General features: G+C 41.5%; 1 protein-coding gene across 2 annotated transcripts in view; it reads right to left on the bottom strand.

The window, feature by feature from the left end:
- rptor (regulatory associated protein of MTOR, complex 1) overlaps positions 1-24,510 on the bottom strand; it is a 237,804-nt gene that overhangs the window by 94,509 nt on the left and 118,785 nt on the right. For both annotated transcript variants that reach the window (XM_057844749.1, XM_057844750.1), the window contains exons 18-20: positions 19,422-19,562; positions 12,592-12,712; positions 2,157-2,297 (exon numbers count right to left, since the gene is read on the bottom strand). In XM_057844749.1, the coding sequence (XP_057700732.1) occupies positions 2,157-2,297; positions 12,592-12,712; positions 19,422-19,562 (403 nt within the window). The remainder of the gene's footprint in view (positions 1-2,156; positions 2,298-12,591; positions 12,713-19,421; positions 19,563-24,510) is intronic.

The raw sequence follows: 24,510 nt of genomic DNA, 5'->3' as shown, positions 1-24,510 counted from the left end.
AGGGGGAAAAAATAAGTGAACCCTCTGCCTAAGAAGACTTAAAGAGCAATTGAAAACAATTTTTACGGAACAATTTTAAGTCAGGTGTGTGCCCAATCACAAATGAGCTAAAGCTACCCTGCCCACTATAAAACATACACCTGGTAAGAATTGTCTTGATAAAAAACATTGTCTGGTGTGCATCATGGCTCAGTCAAAAGAGCTGTCTGAAGACCTGCGATCTAGGATCTGTTAATTTGCATAAAGATGGGAAAGGATACAAAACCCTCTCTAAAAGTCTGGATGTTCATCAATCAACAGTCAGATACGTTGTCTACAAATGGAGAGAGTTTGGCACTGTTGCTTCTCTCTCAAGAAGTGGTCGTCCACCAAAGAGTTTAGCGCAGAATACTCAGAGAGGTAAAAAAATGAAAAAAAAAAAAGAACCCTAGCGTGTCTGCTAAAGACTTACAGAAATCACTGGCAGAGTCCATTATCTATGTGCACACATCAACTATATGTAAAACTATGGCCAAGAATGGTGTTCATGGGAGGTTTCCACAGGGGAAGGCACTGCTGCCTAAAAAAAACCTTGTTGCTCGTTTAATGTTCGCAAAAAGGCACTTGGACACTCCACAGAAGTTTTGGCAAAATATTTTGCAGACTGATGAAACCAAAGTTGAATTGTTTGGGTGCAACACACAACACCATGTGTGGAGGAAAAATGGAACAGCTCACCAACATCAACACCTCATCCCCACCGTGAAGCATGGTGGAGGGAGCATCATGATTTGGGGCTGATTTCCTTCCTCGGGGCCTGGACAGCTTGCAATCATTAATGGAAAAATGAATTCAAAAGTTTATCAGGATGTTTTGCAGGAAAACCTGAGGCTGACTGTCAGACAGTTGAAGCTAAAAAGAGGACGGATGCTGCAACAAGACAATGATCCAAAACACAGAAGTTAATCAACTTCCGAATGGTTTCAGAATAACAAAATACACGTTCTGGAGTGGCCAAGTCAAAGCCCAGACTTGAACCCCATTGAGATGCTGTGGTATGACATAAAGACAGCGATTCATGCAAGACATTATAGGAATCTGACTGAAATACAGCAGTTTCGTAGAGAACAATGGGCCAAGATCGATGTGCCAGACTGACCTGCAGCAAGAGGAAACGTCTGGTTGACGTTATTGCTGCCGAAGGAGGGGGGCCACAAAATTTTAAATGTGATCGTTCACTTACTTATTTTTCCCCCTTTTGTCATTGTTGGCATACTATCCTCATTAAAAGATGAAAACCTATAAATGTTTGGTTGGTTTTAGTTAAAGCAGACACTGTTTTTTCATCCGTGTGATTTTGGCAAAGATAAGATCACAGTTGACGGTGATTTTATGGAGAAACGTGAGAAATTCCAAAACAGATACTTTTTCATACCCTTGTTCTATTGCATAAATACACATTTATGTAGTCACAGTAGCTGACAGGATAGTGTGACTGCCTACAAGTTAAAAGGCCATATTCAGGCTTGCAAGTTCTGTTTGTCCTTGTGTGTGTTTCCCCTGCTTACTCCAAAAACATCCATTTTAGTTCATTTGAAGGCCTTGGATTGTCTTCATGTGTGACTGTGACTAACTATGAATACTTAATTGTTTGGATGCCTGCTATTGGCTGGCATCTAGTCTAGTGCGTACATTGCCTCAGTTTGTGCCCCAGCTCCCTCAGGACCCTAATGAGGATAAGTGGAATTGAACATGATGGGAATTAAGGTTCAGGTCCATATTTTGCTACTATATTTACACCAAATAGTTAATTACACAGGCAGCTACAGTTCTTCAATGTTGTGTTGTTTCACACTGAATAAATTAGTAGGCACAATTAGCAACAAACTTTTCTGTAAATCTGATATTTGTAAATTCTCTTTTTTTAGTTGTTCACTTAATTAAACATTAAGAAATATCACATTCTGCAAATCTATTCTGTGCCTTTATTGTGTTAATACAAGACTTTGCTAAAAAGAGAGAGGAAAAAAGGAGAATTCCTCAGTAGCTTTTCTGGATTCATTTGTTTTGTTAATCCTCTTGATCCAACATCAGATTAATTTAAAAGCCTGCATCAACTGAAATAGCTCACTTTATAGAATTGGATTTTTTTCCTGCCAGTAATTTTTCACTCCTACCTTCTTCATTGAGATTGAGGTTCTGTAGGCTTTTGTTCAGGTTGCGGGCAGTGGTGACTGCACGAATGTTTGTGTAGGAGTTGACAGATCGCAGACGTGGGATGGCTGGGCTGTCCCTCACTGGAGTCAAGTTACCAAGCTCTGGAAGGAAATACATGTGAATAAAAAAGAAGAGAACTTCTACTGTTTATAAACACCCAATATAAAGTATTTCAGCTCAGTCAACAGATAGAACTATGAGAAACATTATCATAAATTGCCATGAGCTTAGACAAATATACTTCCAAAACACCTGACATTTTGAGCCAATTCCATCTGTGGACAGAGCATTTAATGCCTAGTAAAACAAGACCTCAAATTCTTAACTATATATTGCGTGATAAAAGTATTAGTTAGAGCCTTTCTAATGAGGAAAGCTGACTGACATATCATTAGAAAGCAAGATAAAGCATTGCCATTTGGCATTAGCTCCATCAATATTTGTGGGTGAACTAATATACCACCCCCTCAACTAAACAGCAACAAATAGTTCTGTTGAAATATGCTGCATGGGACAATAGTTTGACCTAAAGATCCCTGACAGAAGACCTTCACAGGGAGGATGAATATGACAAAATGGGCAATTAACTTAATGTGTCTACTAGATCATGATAAATTACTGTACTTTGTTGATTATTTGGTAGATTAAAGGTTATGGTAAATGACACGAGAAAAACATCTCAACTGTATGCAAATGCCAACTGTTCCTTGAAAAACCGGCACAGCGTATAGCAACTTTCTTCTTTATAGCTGCCTCTTGGAAGAGGAGCTATTAAAGAGAGTGATGGTAGTTATGGCAGGTGATCTGTTTTGTGGCATGCTTTCAGGACACCTATATTGGACACTTGCTTTAAAGACCATTTTTTTCTCCACAGGATCACAGAGCAAAGCCAAGATCATTGGCTGCCTTGGAAACTACAATAAAACGGGTGCAACACCTGCAGATCATGGAAAGGATGCAGGGTGACAGATTGATATCCTATGTCTTGTTTATTGAACATGCTTACAGCACGCACTAAGCATTGTGGGTTGAACAGCAATAAGACGACTTGCATATTTAACTGCAATTTATATGTTATCTAAAGGCTGTATCAAATGTATTTCCTTTCAAAAGATTATGCTCGGTTTTGATTAAGAAAGTCAGGGGCGTAATCATTTAACACAATATTACTGTAGTTTGCAGTGGTTTCAGTATCGATAGCTATATCCAATATTTTCACTTTATAACTACAGTACAGCTTATTCGAATCGGTTATCAGTCTGTGATGTGTGAGATCCGAGTGTATCGGTCTGTGAAGGCCTGGATCGGTAAAAAAACTTCTATGAGTGGTATGAAACGAATCGATTTAGTGATTCATCATTTGCTACGAGGAGCCACTGACAGATTTGTGGTGCTCATGAGCCAGGGAGAAATAAGTCGAGCTTACAATGTGTAAGCAGAACAACAGGCTTCCATCCACAACGACATCTCATAGCAGGTCATTAAGGCCATGTCTACACGTAGCAGGGTTAGGCATGTGCCAGTATGAGATTCTGATGGTATAATAACCTGAAGCCAAAATATCACGGTTTCACAGTATCTTGGTATTGCAATTACAGCTTTAAAATGTGATACTTTGAGATATTTGGGTTTAAAAACAAAACAAAACAAGGATTTTGAACAGGATTTTTATTTTCCAAAACATATTAGCAAATTGAAACATAAGTATCGTAGCTGGTGGGAAATGTTCATGACAGTGTGTTTACTAACCTATAATTTTGTATAACTGCAAAATCATATTGAAGGTATTGCCTCCTCGGCAGCCACCTTCCGCAAACATGTTTTACATGTCGATTGGCCCTCCCCCTCTAAGCCGCGGCTGTCTGTAACTTTTCTGTAGCCAAAGTATTCCCATACCAGCTATTTTGTTTTCTCTGATGGGGGAAATCAGGAGTTTCACCTCCTCCAGCCATTGTGTAGCACAGCTGACTCACTGACACTGAGCAACAACCGATGGGGGTGGGTTGAGCCTTGCAGCTGTCAGGAATGCGGGCAGGCAGGTGTGTGGACCCAAACGCAGGACAAGTGAAGCGAGGCAAAAAAGGCGGTGTAAAAATTATTTAATTAAGGCAAAAAACAAAGTACCAAACAATATTGTGGGGATCCAAAAAACACAGAAACAAACAAAAATCAGGTCACTAACAAAAGGCTTGATATCAAAAACTTACGTCCAGGAACACAAGGGCTTGGACGGAGAAAACTGCTGAAGACGCTGATGTGCACATGGACACTGACAAAAACTTTGACGCTGACAATGACGCAACAAGGAGTGAAAAGAACCTGGGTGCTTCTATACAAACACACAGACAAGGGGTAAGGAGACAACGAGGAACAGCCGGGTAACACAGGAGGATGCAGGTTGGAGATACAATAGGAGCAGCGGGTAACACAGGAGGATGCAGGTTGGAGATACACTAGGAGCAGGCAGAACAGGTGAAATCAATGGGCAATCACAGGGACAAGTCACACTAGGAGAAAACCAACACAAAACCTAACAGCAGCTGCAAGCGAGGGATGTCTCTATGCATTTTTGGGACACAAAAAATAGCTAATACCTTACGGACGGTATGACGGAAAATTTTTGCGGTTTTGAAACCTTGACGTTTTCATACCACAGTGTACCTTAAAACCGGTAATCGGCCCATGTCTAAGCAGGGCATTTTGCAAATAGAAGATCTTTTTCTACAATTTGGCCTATCATCCACAAGCACACGCACATTTTGGGCATTGAAAACGAGGGTTCTTAAAAACTCTGACCAAAGTGAAGATGTGCGAATTCTGCGTTTGTAACGCCATCATATGGACACTGATAACCGATGATTTAACTGTGGAAACGTCACTGTCTACGACAAACTTTGTTCCTACGTCACACATGAAACCGATGTTTACATTTGGAGTCAAGATGGATACCTTCGATGATGTCATGATGATGAGCCAAAAACGCATCTTGGATGACTGTAACGTGATGATAAGATTGCCAATTTACATCTGACGAGACGACAACGACATGAAAATGCGCCATCGTACCCGTCATATGTTCACAATGCGTTACATTCGATAGTTGTGCATGTAGTTTTTTTTTTTTTTTTTTTTTTTGGGTGCTGTCAGCCTATTTCCGCACCATCATTCACGTGACTTGCATATGCCCCCCGGGGCAGTGCAGATGAGCAGTGATTTGTCAACAACAATGGCAGCTGCAAGCACGAGGATTCATGGTCGCACTTTAACCCTTTAACACCGAACGTGTCGGCAGCGACGCGTTTACGCATATCGTCTTTGAAGCTTCGTCACGCTGTAATTACGTCATCCACGTGCCGCTGGTTGATCTCATTTGAAAGTGTGGAAGATGACGTCCACACCAGTTTTTATTTGAAGTCAATCGACCAAGAAAAACGGGAGATAATGTCATTTGAGTTTTATAGTTTTATTGCACTCATAAATATGCATTCAAACACTGCATGGACCATGTATCTATCTCCATATTTCCATCAGTTCTTGTCCTTTTTCAAAACCGAAAGCAGCACAAAACACTACATATCCCAAGAGCCGTTCTGATGTCAAGAAGGACGAACCGAATGTGATCATTTTTAATAAATTTCCGAATGAGGCGCCAACTAATGAAAGGGAAGCATGCGACACAAGCAAAAGCCGGTTGGTTTGAGTGAGCGACTTTGAAACGTGCAGAATGAATATAAAACTACATTTTGCGCAAGCTAATGCATTATTTCATTAACTCAAGGAGGAAGATGAGCCGTATTTGTCGTCTTTTTCTTTGCATGAGTCGGCGTCTCGGCGAATAGAAGTGACGGCAGCGCGCAAACGGCGAAAGAGTAGGCTGTGTGACGTTGTGTGTGACGCAGCTCCGTGATCTGTTCAAGCTTTACTGAGTGCGCAAAAAAAAAAAAAAAAATGTTTATTGGGTCGCATGCCTGCAAATTTTGAATTGAACTGAACCCCATCTCAAATGAACTACTTGTCAATATTGTTTAAAATACTTTTTTTTCAATGTTATATATATTTTTTCTTTACTATAATCTTTTCAGTTTTTATGTAGATGTGTGTTCGAGAAGCTTGATTGCATGTAGGTATATACTTTTGATAAAGTGATGGGTACAACACCTAACTTCACAAAGAGATATCCTCCAAACCCTTTTTGTGTTAGATGATATATTTTTTTTTCTCACTATTTTGCACTGTATATAACCTTTTTGACCATAGTATGTGTAAAGGCCAGAAACGCCTATGACCATACCTGCTGTTTGTGTTGAATTGTCAAACATTAAACTATTCAATCTTATTTTTTTCTATTGAATGTTTATCCTAACAAGTTGAATAAATACGATCAACGCTCATGTGGGCAATGACAGTGAGACCTGGAGGGGCGTGATTGGGAGGAACGGCCCCCCCGATCAGAACCCGAGCGGTGTTCTGTTATTGGACTTCTGTGCTCGTCATGGATTGTCCATAACGAACACCATGTTCAAACATAAGGGTGTCCATATGTGCACTTGGCACCAGGACACCCTAGGCCGCAGTTCGATGATCGACTTTGTAATCGTGTCATCGGACTTGCGGCCGCATGTTTTGGACACTCGGGTGAAGAGAGGGGCGGAGCTGTCAACTGATCACCACCTGGTGGTGTGTTGGCTCCGATGGTGGGGGAAGATGCTGGTCAGACCTGGCAGGCCCAAACGTATTGTGAGGGTCTGCTGGGAACGTCTGGCAGAATCCCCTGTCAGAAAGGGCTTCAACACCCACCTCCGGCAGAACTTCTCCCTTGTCCCGGGGGAGGTGGGGGACATTGAGTCCGAGTGGACCATTTTCCGCACCTCAATTGTTGAGTTGGCCGATCGGAGCTGTGGCCGTAAGGTGGTTGGTGCCTGTCGTGGCAATCCCCGAACCCGCTGGTGGACACCAGCGGTAAGGGATGCCGTCAAGCTGAAGAAGGAAGCCTATCGGGCCTTTTTGGCCTGTGGGACTCCGGAGGCAGCTGCCAGGTACCGGCTGGCCAAGCGGACTGCGGCTTCGGCCGTCGCCGAGGCAAAGACTAGGACATGGGAGGAGTTCGGCGAGGCCATGGAAAACGACTTCCGGACGGCTTCGAGGAAATTCTGGTCCGCCATCCGGCGTCTGAGGAGAGGAAAGCAGTGCACCATTAACACTGTGTATAGTGAAGACGGTGTACTGCTGACCTCTACTCGGGACGTCGTGAGTCGGTGGGGAGAATACTTCGAAGCCCTCCTCAATTCCACCGACACGCCTTCTTTTGAGGAAGCAGAGTCTGGGGACTCTGAGGTGGGCTCATCAATCTCTGGGGTTGAAGTCACTGAGGCGGTTGGTAAGCTCCTCGGTGGCAAGGCCCCGGGGGTAGATGAGATCCGCCCGGAGTTCCTAAAGGCTCTGGATGTTGTAGGGCTGTCATGGCTGACACGCCTCTACAACATCGCGTGGACATCGGGGACAGTGCCTCTGGATTGGCAGACCGGGGTGGTGGTTCCCCTTTTTAAAAAGGGGGACCGGAGGGTGTGTTCCATTTATAGAGGGATCACACTCCTCAGCCTCCCCGGTAAAGTCTATTCAGGGGTGCTGGAGAGGAGGGTCTGTCGGGAAGTCGAATCTCGGATTCAGGAGCAGCAGTGTGGTTTTCGTCCCGGCCGTGGAACAGTGGACCAGCTCTACACCCTCGGCAGGGACCTCGAGGGTGCATGGGAGTTCGCCCAACCAGTCTACATGTGTTTTGTGGATTTGGAGAAGGCGTTTGACCGTGTGCCTAGGGGAGTCCTGTGGAGGGTGCTCCAGGAGTACGGGGTACCGAGCCCCTTGGTAAGGGCTGTTCGGTCCCTGTACGACCGGTGTCAGAGTCTGGTCCGCATTGCCGGCAGTAAGTCAAATTCGTTCCCAGTGAGGATTGGACCCTGCCAAGGCTGCCCTTTGTCACCGATTCTGTTCATAATTTTTATGGACAGAATTTCTAGGCGCAGCCGAAGCGTTGAGGGTGTTCGGTTTGGTGGCCTCAGCATTGCATCTCTGCTTTTTGCAGATGATGTGGTGCTGTTGGCTTCATCAAGCCGTGACCTCCAACTCTCACTGGGGTGGTTTGCAGCCGAGTGTGAAGCGGTTGGGATGAAGATCAGCACCTCAAAATCCGAGACCGTGGTCCTCAGCTGGAAAAGGGTGGCATGCCCTCTCCGGGTCGGGGATGAGATCCTGCCCCAAGTGGAGGAGTTCAAGTATCTTGGGGTCTTGTTCACGAGTGAGGGTAGGAAGGAGCGGGATATTGATAGGCGGATCGGTGCAGCATCTGCAGTGATGCAGACTCTGCACCGGTCCGTTGTGGTGAAGAAGGAGCTGAGCCAAAAGGCGAAGCTCTCGATTTACCGGTCGATCTACGTTCCTACCCTCACCTATGGTCACGAGCTGTGGGTCGTGACCGAAAGAACAAGATCCCGGATACAAGCGGCCGAAATGAGTTTCCTCCGCAGGGTGTCCGGGCTCTCCCTTAGAGATCGGGTGAGAAGCTCGGTCATCCGGGAGGGGCTTGGTGTTAAGCCGCTACTCCTCCGCGTTGAGAGGAGCCAGTTGAGGTGGCGTAGGCATCTGGTTCGGATGCCTCCTGGACGCCTCCCTGGAGAGGCGTTTTGGGCATTTCCCACCGGCGGGAAGATCCGGGGACGACCCAGGACACGCTGGAGAGACTATGTCGCTCGGCTGGCCTGGGAACGCCTTGGAATCCCGCCGGAGGAGCTGGCTGAAGTGGCTGGGGAGAGGGAAGTCTGGGCTTCCCTGCTAAAGCTGCTGCCCCCGCGACCCGACCCCGGAATAAGCGGAAGATAATGGATGGATGGATGGATGGATGGATGGATGGATGGATGGATGGATGGATGGATGGATGGATGGATGGATGGATGGATGGATGGATGGATGGATGGATGGATGGATGGATGGATGGATGGATGGATGGATGGATGGATGGATGGATGGATGGATGGATGGATGGATGGATGGATGGATGGATGTTTTATTTTAAGCTAGTAGGTGTTGGAGACGAGTCCACTAGTCCAGTGCGTATTGAGCCAAGTATAGGAAAGTTTGTCAAACCAAACCTATCCTGGTGCGTTTCCGAGATGTGCTGAATTGAGTTAGTGTTTGATGTGCGCTAAACAATGTGGAAAAATCCATACATAAAATTATTAAACCAGTCAGGACAATACTGTTACGGACAAAGATTTGTAATAAGAGTTCTGTTGTTACGTCCGTTATGTTGAAGAGTGGTGGAAAAAGAAAAAAAGTGTTTTTAGCAACTTTTCAATTTAACATTAGCACATTAGCTGTGCTTGTAATAGGAATAACGGTGTTGACTATATTCGAGTCCAATACATATTCATTTTTTTATCTAGCGATCCCATTACTGGTCTGTGTATTGTATTGTTTTGCACTTTGAGTAATGTCCCTGCACGTTTCGTGCAGGCTGTTTTTTTTCCACATGGGGAGAAGGGTTACACAGTGCAATTCAATTTGGACTTGTTCTGAGTGGGCCAAGAGTAGGTTATTAGTTTTGTTTTGTTATACAGTTTTCAGGGCTTGGCGTATTTTAATTTCCAAACGTGTTATGTATGTTTCCTTAAGTTCCTTATAAGTTGTAAGCTACATATGACATATACCCCCTTGCACAGCAGGAATATTATTTGACTGCATTCATTGTGTTGATCTCACCAAAATACAGCAAGTGCTGTGAAAATAAGTGTTTACTTGACTGTCAATGTTCATTCGAAATGGTTGGAAACCTTTATTTATTTTTTAACTAAAACTTTGTGTATCAGTCAACCAAAACTAGACTAAAACTGTTGAGTTTTCGTTAACTAAAACTAGACAAAAACGAACACATTTCGAAATGACTAAAATATGAACAAGACTAATAACTATTTTCGTCCAAAAGACTAAAACTAACACTAAAATTAAAATGGTTGCCAAAAACAACACTAGTGGTCACAATATCAGTCATTTTCAACAACCCAATGTCAAAATTTGACAAATTTTTGTGGATCAAATATACTCATTTTCTTCAAATAGAACTTCAACTATGCATTTTTAAAAAAAATATGTTGAAATCATGAGATGCAAATTCTTTAAATTTCCCATTACACCAAAGGCAAAGGAAATTCATTATAAAATTGTTAATAGAGTGCACTCCCCTTCAGAATTCTTAAGGCTCCGCTTTAATTTGGACCACAACAACGGTATTTTTTGTAATAAAGATATTGAAATGACTGATCAGATATTTTTAACTTTCTTTTTACTTACATTTCCTGTGTGACTGTAATTTCAGATGTATGATTAATGGTTATTCCATAGGCTTGTCTGTTATGTTTAAATTAATGTATAATAAATAAATTGAAAAAAATAATAACATAAATAAAAAAAATACAAAAAAACCTTTGCAGTTGGTTTAGATCTAATTATTAGACGGGTGGTTTTTGCTTCCATTTATATACAAACTCTTGCATTGCTTCATATTGAGGAACACATGCAGAGGACGAGATTACGGACAATTACTTTTCGCGCATTGTTATGAATGTAATAAAAAATGAATGTGGTTGGCTGTGGATGCTTTTTTTTCCTACGAACGTGGGTGTGTAGACGTAATTATTTTTTCCGGGCATATGAGTGCAGAATCCTCGGTTTTAAAAAACCTTGCTAGGTGTAGACATGGCCTGTATCAAAGCTCAAACACACAGTTTCAAAATGAAACTACAATTATATCATACTAACAAACTAAATAGCATAACTAGTAATTAATGAAACAACAGAAATAGTAATTGAACTAATAATTAGCACAGAACATGAACTTTGAATGTTATTTTACATCCGGCGCGCCGTAATGCATGCTGGGAGGCATGAAGCACTACTTGCAACGCTACAAAGTTGGACGACAACTCGGAAAAAATCTACAGCAATCCTCAAATAAAATCGCAGGTTTGCAAATCACTTGAACTTTTTATGAAACATGGAAAGCTATACCATATAGAGAAATTGTGTAAAAAAAAATGGACAGATTGTGACAAAAAATTGCTAATGTGGTTCAGGTCATTACACAGAGTAAGTGAGGCCTAGAAAAATGGAAGGTACAATTTTGACCGGAGTCGCACCTTAAGAAAATGATATGAATGTGCTTGTGTTACTGTATGAACAAAATGAAAAATGAAAAGTATGAAGTTACACATTTTTTTTTGGTCATTTTTATATTTTATATATTTTATGTTCCTTGAATAAGCAGTTTGCAAACCTGTTAATTGAGGCACACCAAATGTAGTTGTTTAATAATATCAATTATGTCCCCAAGTATATTGCAAAGGCTTTTATCTTGTCTGAATGTAGTACTGTATATTCATTAGGTCTTGCCAGTATTGTCTCTTGAAAACAAAAACAAATAATTTTACTATTTTGAAATTAATATTTTAATTTTATATAATTTTGTTTTTCTCAGTAACAAAGTATTTGGGGTTAAATTGTCACTTTGTAACAAACCAAACTGAATGGGATCGAATCGAACCGAATCGTTTCCAATATTTTATCAATCGTCCCTGAATCGGACCGTAGACTGTGAATTGGGATATGAATCGAAAAGTTTGTTGATTGAAAGATTCACACCCCTTTTTATAACGCATCGAATCAGGGCCCAAAATACCTGGAACAAATTTGTTAATGATACACAACGATTCTACTCAACGGAAACTGCAGCCACAATAACACATTGAGATTATAATAGTGGTAATAGCAACATGATGTGGAGGCCACCTTTGTTGATTTATATAAAAACAAAACTAAACAAAAAATGGAATAATCCTCATAAAAAATATCACATTCAGGAAACACTGATTACTGATTACACATTGCTAGTTTTACAAGGCACCTTTTTTGCTCCTGCTGTGGCAAGTTATACATGGATTTTCATACATTTGTTTTTTTTAAATTCACCTACAGATAGGCATTTCTACATCACAAAAATCTCAACTACTATAATACGAATATAAAAAGAATGTATTATTGACAAATTAATATTGCAAAAATGGCACAGTTCAGCTCTTGTGTTGGATCTCACTCAACTGCATCTAATGTTGTTGATGGTTATATAACCAAACACTTTGTGAGCACCCCTACCCTGAATTTAGAATCGTTCCAGCTGAACAGCAGACCAAAGCTCATTACCATAAACCTGCCCAGACACCCATAAATGCCAAAATGCAATGTCCCTGTCAATGTCAGTTGCACTGAGGATCGCACATAAAAAGAAAACAGCCAATCAATGTTTGAAAGTTCCAAAAAAATCTACTTGAAAAGTGCTACCAGTCGATGTACCTGAAGGGTTTGCTGGAGATGGCACTGTATAATTTTTCTCCTCCTCTATGAATTGAAGGGCAACGGTACAGAAGTTGCTTTCATATTGGACTACCAGGTGACTCAGTGCAACCACCAACTCCTGCAATCATAAAAATACAATATACCAAGATAAATACAATTTAAATATACAGACATCAATAATCAGGCAATAGTATTTTTAGGACAACAATTCAATATTATAATGATACAGAACAGTGTTATAATGCAATCAGAGTATGACTTACTAAGATCCCACTAATGTGCATGTTTATAAGTTATTTTCAATGCATTTTCAACGTGTGTATATTTTTCACAGATTTCATTGCTATTAGTGGTTGGTGCCGGTCCTTATCCCTTACGAGCAGTCCAGTCCAAAACTACTGAAGGTATTGTCAGGCCTGATAAGAGGACAAACTTGATTGACGTGATTTTTTAAAGCTTGTTTTGACCTTCAAAAACAGAATGAGTTTCTTCGTGAACATCATATTGCCATGTCAACAGTTTTGAAAAAAGTCCTAAATATCGTACAATGAAAGTATTAACAACTCTTCAAATCATCAGAATTTGCGGTTCCAGCAGAGCCAAGTCCTATGTAAAAAAAAAAAAAAAAAATCATGGAAAGCATGAGCAACGTTAAGTGTTTCTGAAAACAGTTCAAGTAAATTGAAATTTCCCGCTTCTCGCGGTAGGATCAAATGTAAAAAAAATTTGCGTCACCACTTGGTGGCGAAATATTGTATGACAAAATATTGTCATACAGATGTATTCTGGTCCTCTTATCCTTACGGATGACTTTTGGGATTTATTGAAACATGTATACAGGAGAGTCGAGCAATTTCTGGTTTTATATAAGTGTAAATAGCGTAACGCACGAATGCTATTTTTAGATCGCAAGGCTGTGTGATGTCCCCATCGTAAACCAGAAGGGGGTCAACATAGAAGCGTGCTCGCATACAACCCATGCTAGTAATGCTTGTTATCTGCCGGTAATCCTTCAAAAAAAGTACATGCCAAGTAAACACGGCTGCTATGGAACTTGTAGAACCGACTCTAGACATTACGACAGTCCACATATGAAGACTATTTTCTTCATACGTTTCCCAATGTCAAAAACTCAGAGAAAAACCGTGAACAATGGATCAACTTGTGTGGACGTCCAAAAGACCAGTTTAACGCCAGCAAGGTGAAGCCATTCACCTTCGTATGCAGTAAACATTTTGTTAGGGGCCATGGTCCTACAGATGGCAATCCAGATCCATTGCCTGCCTCGAAGAGGTGAGCCATTTTGATATCTTTACTTATTTTTTAGCGTGGCGTTTTGCTATGCTGCCTGTGTCTGACAATGAATGACCGGAAAAAAATAAAAAATTTTATTTATAAATCACAACAGTCATGTAGGCTTATTTTTATGAAATAAGGATATTTAAATAAATTAGCCATGTTTGGCCTTGGTCTTTTTGTAGTAAGCCTGTTCATGCCTTGCCTGGCATGGCCAGACGGTTCTCCATGTATTTTTCAAACACTGTGAGAATAGTCTGGGACCCAGCTCCTGAATGGCTCTCGAGGCGAATGAAATCATCCGTCCAATCAGATTCGATTATTTGCGTGACGTGTTCTTAACGAGCAACGTCACTCTAACGCGTCGGAAGTTGTCTCCACAACAACACAGATGGCGAACGGGAGAGCCGAGAACATGTTCCAATCCGCGGTAAAATCAGTTTTAAATGACCAAAAACACATCGACACAAGCCATTGACAGTCTGTCTCACGCTACCCATGTTGAATAAACTTCTCCATTCACCGCTCGCGCTAGTTTCTTGTTGCGTTAACAACGTCACGTCTGCCCGTCGCTGATTGGTCCACTCCGCTGTCTGTTTGCTGTGGCTTGCTCCGCCCTGGGAATTTGATCCTCCGGACGGAGTTCCAGGCTAGTTCATGCCTACAGGTCGACTCTAGATTTAACAGCTTTACCTTTTCTGTTGTAAAGAAATAACCTTAGTAAGGGGGAAGTGTAAATAAATTAATAGAATTAAGATTTGTAATTATTGAAAAAATTAAAAGTGTTCGTTGGCTGTCACAGAGTAGCGTTTGTGATCGCTACACAATAACAGCAATATAATTACCCCCAAGAATGGCCAGAGATGTAAGACAACCAGAGGATATAATATATAAGAAAGACAGGGTATATGGTGGTAAAGGATAGCTTTGTGAAACAGAATAATGCCATTGTCAGTGGCGTAAGGCAATGCACAAAAGAAAAAGGTGTCGATAAAAAAGCTACCTCTGGATCAGGTCGGCTCTTTTCCTCGTCTTTTCAGCCCTCGACATCCAAGCCATCTCTATAACTGAACATCATATCTGTATGCTCTTCCGCATCTTTACCAAAGAATTCGACACCAGGGACATCATTTTCGGAAAGAATTGGTAGGTTTAGCTCAGTAAACATCTCGTTGGTACACTATTTACATGCATCTAGCATGAGGGACAAACGCGAGTTTGACCCCCCCTAGCAACAGTTGCTAACGTCATGAAAATTAATGCGCAAAGGTGACGTGTTACGTGCGGTACGCTATTAAAACATGTCATTTCACAGTGCCAGTAGATGATGTTAAGACTATGATACAAACATCGTTCACCTGTTGAGTTTTTAAGGTAATACTCAGCCCGTAAAGATAAATGCATCGAAATAAAATCGCAAAAGTCACAATGCTGTTGCGAGGTGCGAGAAGATATATATACAGTGTATCACAAAAGTGAGTACACCCCTCGCATTTGTGCAGATATTTAAGTATATCTTTTCATGGGACAACACTGACAAAATGACACTTTGACACAATGAAAAGTAGTCTGTGTGCAGCTTATATAATAATAATAAAGTTAATTTATTTTCCCCTCAAAATAACTCAAAATATAGCCATTAATATCTAAACCCCTGGCAACAAAAGTGAGTACACCCCTTAGAAACTACATCCCTAAATGTCCAAATTGAGTACTGCTTGTCATTATCCCTCCAAAATGTCATGTGACTCGTTAGTGTTACTAGGTCCAGGTGTGTTCAAATTTGTAACGCAGCTCTCACACTCTCTCATACTAGTCACTGAAAGTTCCAACATGGCACCACAAGGCAAAGAACTCTCTGAGGATCTTAAAAGACGTATTGTTGCGCTACATGAAGACGGCCAAGGCTACAAGAAGATTGCCAACATCCTGAAACTGAGCTGCAGCGTGGTGGCTAGGATCATCTAGTGTTTTAAAAGAGCAGGGTCCACTCAGAATAGGCCTTGGGTTGGTCCTCCAAAGAAGCTGAGCGCACGTGCTGAGCGTCACATCCAAATGCTTCCTTTGAAAGAACGTCGCAGGAGTGCTGTCAGCATTGCTGCAGAGATTGAAGAGGTGGGGGGTTAGCCTGTTAGAGCTCAGCGGCCCATACGCCGCGCTCTACATTAAATTGGTGTGCATGGCTGTCACCCCAGGAGGAAGCCTCTTCTGAAGACGGTACACAAGAAAGCCCGCAGTTTGCTGAAGACATGTCAACAAAGCAGATGGATTACTGGAACAATGTCCTATGGTCTGATGAGACAAAGATTAATTTGTTTGGTTCCGATGGTCTCAAGCATGTGTGGCTGCAACCGGAGTACAGTGATACCTCAGCTCACGAACATAATTGGTTCCCAGAAAGTGTGTGTAAGGTGAAAAGTTCGTCTTCCGAACATTTATTTCCCATAAGAAACCATTAAAATGAGAATAACCCGTTCCCAGGTCCCCATAAAACATACTTTTCTACTAAATAAGCCTGAAAACTACACAAAAATATACCTTATTTTATGTATAATAAATGTGCTATTGTATTATAATTAAAGAAATAAACTGTACTGTAGAATAAAGTCGTTTTATTTACCTTTGTGATGGTAGTTGATGGCTTGATGGAATGGAGTGGGAGGAGGAGGGAGGGAGGGAGTTACTGTTTGGAAGGAGAGTGTTACCGGCAAAGTGCGCAGTTAGTGTAGACTCCAGCGCTGTGTCCCACACATGCTTTTGGTTGTTAATAAAAGTGCCCACAAAAAGCCATCCGACGCCTCTGGGTGTTTGTATGCACGCCGCCACCTTTCTGGAGAGGAAATCGGGCGAACCGAAGACAAGCGACGACAACGAGCCAACGTGACTCGCCGGTCCACTTCTCACTACGGTGGGAAGCTGAAAGCACCGCCAATTACCAGTCGAGGGCGAATTGGTAACACGAGTCACCTTCCATAATGACTGTAGGTAACTCTTTTTCGGTCCAATAATAGCAAAAGTACACTCAATATGGTCCAAAATGTCTATCAAACACAAACCACGTCCGCACTCAACGAAAGGGAGGGGACGAATTGGGACGCCGTGGGCGTGCGTCAGCTTCTCGTGGCGCTGTTCGACCGCGTGGTTTCGTTCGTCCGCCGAAAACTAGTTCGTCAGCAGAGACTATATGCTCGCGAATTTAATGTTCTTGAGGTGAAAAGTTCGTGAGCTTAAGCGTTCGTGAGCTGAGGTATCACTGTACAAAGATAAGTGTGTCCTGCCTACTGTCAAGCATGGTGGTGGGAAAGTCATGGTCTGGGGCTGCATAAGTGCTGCAGGTGTTGGAGAGGTAAATTCTATTGGGGGAAACATGAACTCTAACATGTATTGTGAAATACTGCAGTAGAGCATGATCCCCTCCCTCCAGAAACTGGGTCGCAGGGCAGTGTTCCAGCATGACAATTATCCCACACACACCTCCAAGATGACCACTGCTTTACTTGAGAGGCTGAGGGTAAAGGTGATGGACTGGCCAAGGATCCAAGTCCCTCAAGAGGAAGGTGGAGGTGCGCAAAGTCTCAAATATATGCCAACTCCGCAACAGCATCATGGAGGAGTGGAAGAGCCTTCCAGTGGCAACCTGTGAAGTAATGGTCAACTCCATGCCCAGGAGAGTAAAGGCAGTTCTGGAGAATAGTGGTGGCCACACAAAATCTTGACAGTTGACATGTTGTATGTTATTATTGACAAATTTCATTAAGGGGTGCACTCACTTTTGTTGCCAGGAGTTTAGATATTAATGGCTATATTTTGAGTTATTTTGAGGGGAAAATAAATGAACTATTATATAAGCTTCACACGGACTACTTTTCATTGTGTCAAAGTGTCATTTTGTCAGTGTTGTCCCATGAAAAGATATACTAAAATATCTGCAGAAATGCGAGGGGTGTACTCACTTTTGTGATACACTGTAAGATAGATAAGTATCAAGACAACATCAAAGCTGAGTTGAAACCAAATATTCGCATCCGTTGGTAATTCGCAACAAGACTGACTGAGCTGTCGACTATGACGAGTGTGTGTTGGCTGAATGCTGGGAGGAAACAGTTCACAGGGAGAGCACAAGATAGAGAAAGAGAGAAAGGAGACAGACTGCCATGTACACTGAGTGCATGATCTTGCCCTTAAAATTTGAGCTAATGCCAGTATGTTTCACAAACCAGCATGTGTGCAACCAGTAAATTTCAAGTTCGACATACAGTAAAAGCAGTGAAATTATTGACGTCCCCACAGCCACGCCCTTTGACGAAAACTCAACATCTTGAGATGATTCTTGTTTTGATCAATTTGAGGTTGATCGGCTCACATCTCTCGAAGAAGTTCGTTAAAATATGACATACATTATGTCTTCAACTTGTGTAACGTGTCTAAAACTTAGGCGAGATAGTTAAAAAAACAAAATCTGGAAGAGCCCATCACCAAACAGCTGTCATGAAATGACTCAAATGCAAGGAAATAGAGCTGAACTGAGTTTTTTTTTTTTTTTTTTTTTTTTTTTTAATAGTTTATATGGCATGGATCTTTTTTGTAAAAAGCTCAAAGTCTTTGCTTAGATCATTCAGAAGATTCAATATTGCAATATGGTGCAATAATTTCTCCGTTCTGCTCTCCCACCACCTCTCATTTTGCCAGTGTTCCGGTGGCTCGACTTTTGTGTTCTGGTTTGGTTGTGTCTTAAAAGAAGTGGAATTTATAAATGCCAAATCAGCCATCACAATTCAATTGGTATTAGATTTGATAAATCTCACCGTGAATGATAAAATCACCGATGTGCACGTACGTCTTCTACAAGTACGTTTGGCAAAAGCAATGCTGGTTATATCCAATTTGTAGATCAGTTTTTCACATCTACTTGCATGCAAAATCATGTTTGCAGGAGGTTTTGCCAATAGAATCTTTAGACAACCAAGGCTTTAGCGTTCCCTGAAGAAAATCCATGTTGGCTCAGCTTTAGTTGGATCTTTGATACTAGAAAACTAGATTGCTATGCCCTTGTGATTTCTACAATATCAATTTAAGAGTATGACTTCAGGTTTGTCTAAAACAAAAGGAAGATAAAACAAAGTAAAACAGCTGGCTACCGGTCTATAAAAATGAAGCACGGTATTATTTGAAGAGGAATTTCTTTTTATATTAGGTTTAAAAAGATTTTTTTTTTAATTATTTTGTTTCGTTTTAATCAGATAACTTGCAATTTAATATGAGTACTGAAATTTACGAACCACAGAACACATCATTCGGTTTACACGTGAGTGAGAACAGTGCCCTAAGTGGGACAGCATAAAATATAAATAAATTAAAAATACTGAAGCATCAATGTGATATTTTCAGAGATTAAAATGACAATGAGTACTTACTGTATGTACATCAATGATTATTGTTCGATTTTTTTCAACACACAAAGCTTTTAAGCTATTATGAAAAAAATACAAATGCAATCGGATTTCCTGTGTGCCGTGTACGTGTGTAGTGACCTTGCGGACTATCGGGCTTCCATCGTTGAGGAGCTGGGCAAGCATCATGGCCACATTGTGGTCGATGGTGGTGGAGTGGTCTGTTCTCTCTGCGGAATTTCCCACAAATGTCCCGAGAGCAAAGACAGCCGCACACCTCACCTAAAGCAACACAATTATTGATTCAGACTCAGCCTTCGACTGACACTCGCTTCAGTGCTTCTGTAACCTCTTGTGTAAAAAATTAAAACACTAAGTCAACACCAATAAAGCAATGGTGAGCCCATTGCAATGAAAATCAAAATATTTACCAGCTAACCTTTTATTTCATTTTTTTCCCCCTCAAAACATCAGTTTCACAGGCAACTGTAACAGTTGGACTTCAATTATATCACCATAGAAACATGTTGAAGAATAATATTCATCCACCACTTTTAATGAATGAACCTTAATAAATTATCTGCTTGATTAAATGCTTAATCGGAATTGAATGTCCAGTGAATGGCATCCACTGACAATTAGCTTACAGAAAGATAAAAATTACATTACAAAACATTTAACAATATTGTCTGTTATTGTGGTTTTTTTTCTCTCTAAATTTACCAGTCCTGTTCAGCTGCTTAGATACAGATAATGGAAATCCGAGGGTCCTACAGTTTTAATGTGTCAGATGGGACTTTGATATACTCCTATTATGGTTGTTAAAGGCCAAATGTGAAGTAAGGTTGGCCAACCATGTGTTTGAATAATATCAATGGCTAAACAATTATAAGCATATTTTCGTTATGTTTTTTAACGCAACCCTTCCAGATTCCTTGTTTAACCCATAGCAACGCCCTTGAAAACGAAAATGTTTTTCTTCGACAATCTTCGGAAATCTTCGGAATTGACGTCACACCGAGAACTGCGAGGGAAGTCCGCCATACACACAGTATTGTTGCATTGCTTCTCGGTAAGATGCCACGGCGGTGTGTGGCGATGTATTGTTCTCAATCTAAAGAAAAGTTGGATGCGTGGCTGAAGGATAGGTAGCAGGGCACGTAAATGGACATCTTTGGTTCGCACTAAGCAAATGAATTTCACGCCATCATCGAGTAGTGTTCTCTGCTGCAAACACTTCAAAGATGCCTGCTTCCTCAACCGGTCTGCTTATGATCAAGGATTTGCCAAAAAGTGTGATTTTTTGATAGATGACTGATGACTTTGTCAAAGCAGAGCTGCCAACTGTTGTGGAATGAACAGTAGAAGCTAGCGACGTTAGCCCAAAGCTAACTCGTGGCAATCCTCGATCATAGTTGTTGCGTTCGCTAGGTTAAGTGTGTTTAAATTGTGCGTCATCTACAATCTTGTCCGAAAGGGTTAATCCACTGTTAATCGGGAAAGGGGTGTGGATGTGCACATAAGCGGGTCGGCGTCTCGGTAATTCACGGTCACGTTGCCGTAAGAGACACACACCGCCGGGGAGTTTGTGCACATTTATTTGTATTTGTATTATGAATTTCCACCTTCATGCTTCAAGCATTGCATTGCTTTTGGACGGTTCGGCGTTTCTTTCACGGTGATCGCATGATAGCCTTCTAGTTTGTGTTTTACAAGAGCCGCTGACAGGTGACAGCTGACAACTAGCGTGTTGGTTTAGCGTAGCCGTTGAGTCAATCTCGCAGGGAATCAGCGAGCAACGCAGGTCATGCAGTGAATCATGGGAAATGTAGTCTCAGGACAACACTGAAGTGGTGCTTTGTAATCTGTTCGCTTGTGTGAAAAAACTACATTTCCTCACGCCATTAGATGCCACTTATACAGGCTCTATCTATCGCTCCGCACAGCCTGCCGAGAGCCCCAAGCTTTGTTCATACTGTTAGATCCTTGTGTTAATAAAGAAACAACGTTGTCAGCACATCATGTGCTCGATACCTTTGTAAACAAAAAGCTCATAACAAGACATTATGCACGATCCGTTTCAGAGACGCTGGGACTGGAGAACTGTGAGTAGTAGGAGGCGAGGGGGTGAGATGAGCGAGAAGCAAAACTTTGCGGTCGAATGTGGCGGCAGTCCGCTATTATTTTGTTTTCTTATTGTTGCCACAATAAAATGGAGAAAGCCATCAACGACTCATCTCCTTCTTTCCCCCCAACGTTTTCATATTATTATTTTATATGCACGAGAGCTGCCGGATCTGCCAAAATGAACATGAAGTCTGATTATTGTTTTTTTTAAACAATGTCATCAGATAGACAAAACCATAAAATTATGTGCAAATGCCTGCATCTTCAAATCATGAAAATAATAACAGCCTATATCTTACCAATCTTGTCATCTCGATGGGTCTTGTCTCCATTCCATGTCAGGTAGTCTAGGCGCACTGTTTGCATCCTGATTAGCGTCTGGCTAATACATGTTAGGTCCAACATAAAATTTCAACCTCCTCTTCTTCCTCCAACTCTTCAAAAACTTTGATCTCCTCCCTTGCGCCCGATCTATCGCTTATATCGCTGTTTGAATCATTGTTTGAAGGGCTTTGTATGGCGGCCGTATGGAGCGCTGCCATCGCTGTTCTTGGTGTGACGTATCACTTCAGGGTTCGTCCCCTTTCAGGCTCGAACTTCGGAAACGCGATTATTTTGTCAAATATACAACATATAAATTATTTTTTCATGCTTTATTTGTTGGACAATGTTGAATTACTTTAATTGTGACCCTATTTGGCATGTTATGAAATTACTTCACATTTGGTCTTTAAATATGTTTTATTCTTTTATTTATTTAATTATTTTGAGAACACAGTCAACATGAAGGGGTGTAGGCGGGACAGAAAGAAAGGAAGCAGACAGAAGAGGAAAACAACAAACAATAACAAAAAATACATTATTAAACACCTATGATACCTATGAACATAATGGTGCTATTGTAACACTAGCAGACAATACAGTATGTTCTATTATGGTGATGCATGGTTACTTTGCAGAAAAAAAGGGAAAAAAAGAACAAAAGGGGGAAAAAAAAAAAGAAAAACATGGGGTTTAAAGTGATGATGAAGCCCACAGAGGTGTATTCATACACATCTGGAAAATGTATTCTCTTTTAACGTCCCTCTGCTATAACGAACCCAAAATAATGACCTTCTAAAGTGCTTCTTACCTGCCAGATTTCAAAACCAGCATTTTTATCATTCTCTGATCCACCAACTCAAGAACAAAACCAAATCTCAAAAATACACACATAAAATTGATTACATCCTGTAATTTACACCCCCTTTTGAAATAAGGATGTGCTTTGAAGAATTTGCAGAATTAGAACTTTAATTTGAGTGGGACACTACTTCGATATTTTATCTGGCAGGAATAAGCATTCATTTAAACTGTAGAGAAGTTATTGTTCTATTATGTAACCCCTCCAAAAATGATCAAGCGTATTTGGCCTGAACGATATATTGTTTAAACATCGCCATTGTGATGTGCGGATGCGCAATACTTGCATCACAAGGAGGTGTAGTATATATATATATTTTTTTACACGCAAACTAATTTTTCTGCTTCATGCTAGTACAGCGTCACAGCCTTTCAAACCTCCCTCCTCACCAGTGCAGCTCCCGTTTGGTACTAAAAATAACGATGATTGACAGGTTTGTAGCTTTGATCGAGCAGAGGAGGCTTGGTAGCTCTACAATCAAAGGCACAAAGGTAATCATCGTTAAGCTTTTCACACACTTGTGGTAGTGTGCTGTGGTAACTCATTGTGTAAGTGAGAGGCTGTTCTTGCAGCATCAAAGCATAAGTGAATTGGAGTGGGCTCACTCAATGAAGCATTTAATAAAGACAAGCATTTTCAATGTTATTCTTGTTTAAAAATAATTCACATTATGAAGGCGACATGGTGCAACAGTGGTTAGCACGTCCACCTCTGGGACTGTGGGTTCAATCTAGGGTCCGACCTTCCTGTGTGGAGTTTGCGTGTTCTTCCCGTGCCTGCAAGTGTTATCTACAGGTTCCTGCCACATCCCGAAAAATTTTGCATGGTACGCTGATTGAACACTCCAAATTATCCAAATTGTAGGTGTGAGTGTGTGAATGAATGGTTGTGTGTCTATATTTGCCCTGCGACTGGCTGGCACCCAGTTCAGGTTGTATGCCGCCATCTGCCTGGAGTTAGCTGTGATAGGCTACAGTACCTCCGTGACCCTTGTGAGGGTAAGTGGTTCTGAAGATGAATGAATAATATAATTTTATAGAGAGTGATTTAAAGTATGGCGTTAAAGGTGATGCAATAAAAAAATGTGTGTGCGCCTATATTTTGTGCTTGTGCACCTTAAGAAAAAAGTGAGGCGCATCAGTGCAACCAATGCAAAAACTAAGTATTGAGCCTTGGCAATATACACTCACCGGCCACTTTATTAGGTACACCATGCTAGTAACGGGTCGGACCCCCTTTTGCCTTCAGAACTGCCTCAATTCTTCGTGGCATAGATTCAACAAGGTGCTGGAAGCATTCCTCAGAGGGTTTGGTCCATATTGACATGATGGCATCACACAGTTGGTGCATATTGGTCGGCTGCACATCCATGATGCGAATCTCCCGTTCCACCACATCCAAAAGATGCTCTATTGGATTGAGATCTGGTGACTGTGGAAGCTAATTGAGTACAGTGAACTCATTGTCATGTTCAAGAAACCAGTCTGAGATGATTCCAGATTTATGACATGGCGCATTATCCTGCTGAAAGTAGCCATCAGAAGTTGGGTACATTGTGGTCATAAAGGGATGGACATGGTCAGCAACAATACTCAAGTAGGCTGTGGCGTTCCAACGATGCTCAATTGGTACCAAGGGGCCCAAAGAGTGCCACACCATTACACCACCACCACCAGCCTGAACCGTTGATACAAGGCAGGATGGATCAATGCTTTCATGTTGTTGACGCTAAATTCTGACCCTACCATCCGAATTTTGCAGCAGAAATCGAGACTCATCAGACCAGGCAACTTTTTCCAATCTTCTATTATTCGATGAGATTGTGCAAATTGTAGCCTCAGTTTCCTGAAGCTGAAAGGAGTTGCACCCGGCGTGGTCTTCTGCTGCTGTAGCCCATCTGCCTCAAAGTTTGACGTACTG

The sequence above is a fragment of the Corythoichthys intestinalis genome, chromosome 8 (assembly GCF_030265065.1).
Source record: "Corythoichthys intestinalis isolate RoL2023-P3 chromosome 8, ASM3026506v1, whole genome shotgun sequence".
Lineage (NCBI taxonomy): Eukaryota > Metazoa > Chordata > Actinopteri > Syngnathiformes > Syngnathidae > Corythoichthys > Corythoichthys intestinalis.
Note: the sequence above shows the minus strand (reverse complement) of the source record. Positions and strands in the feature narration are given on the sequence as shown.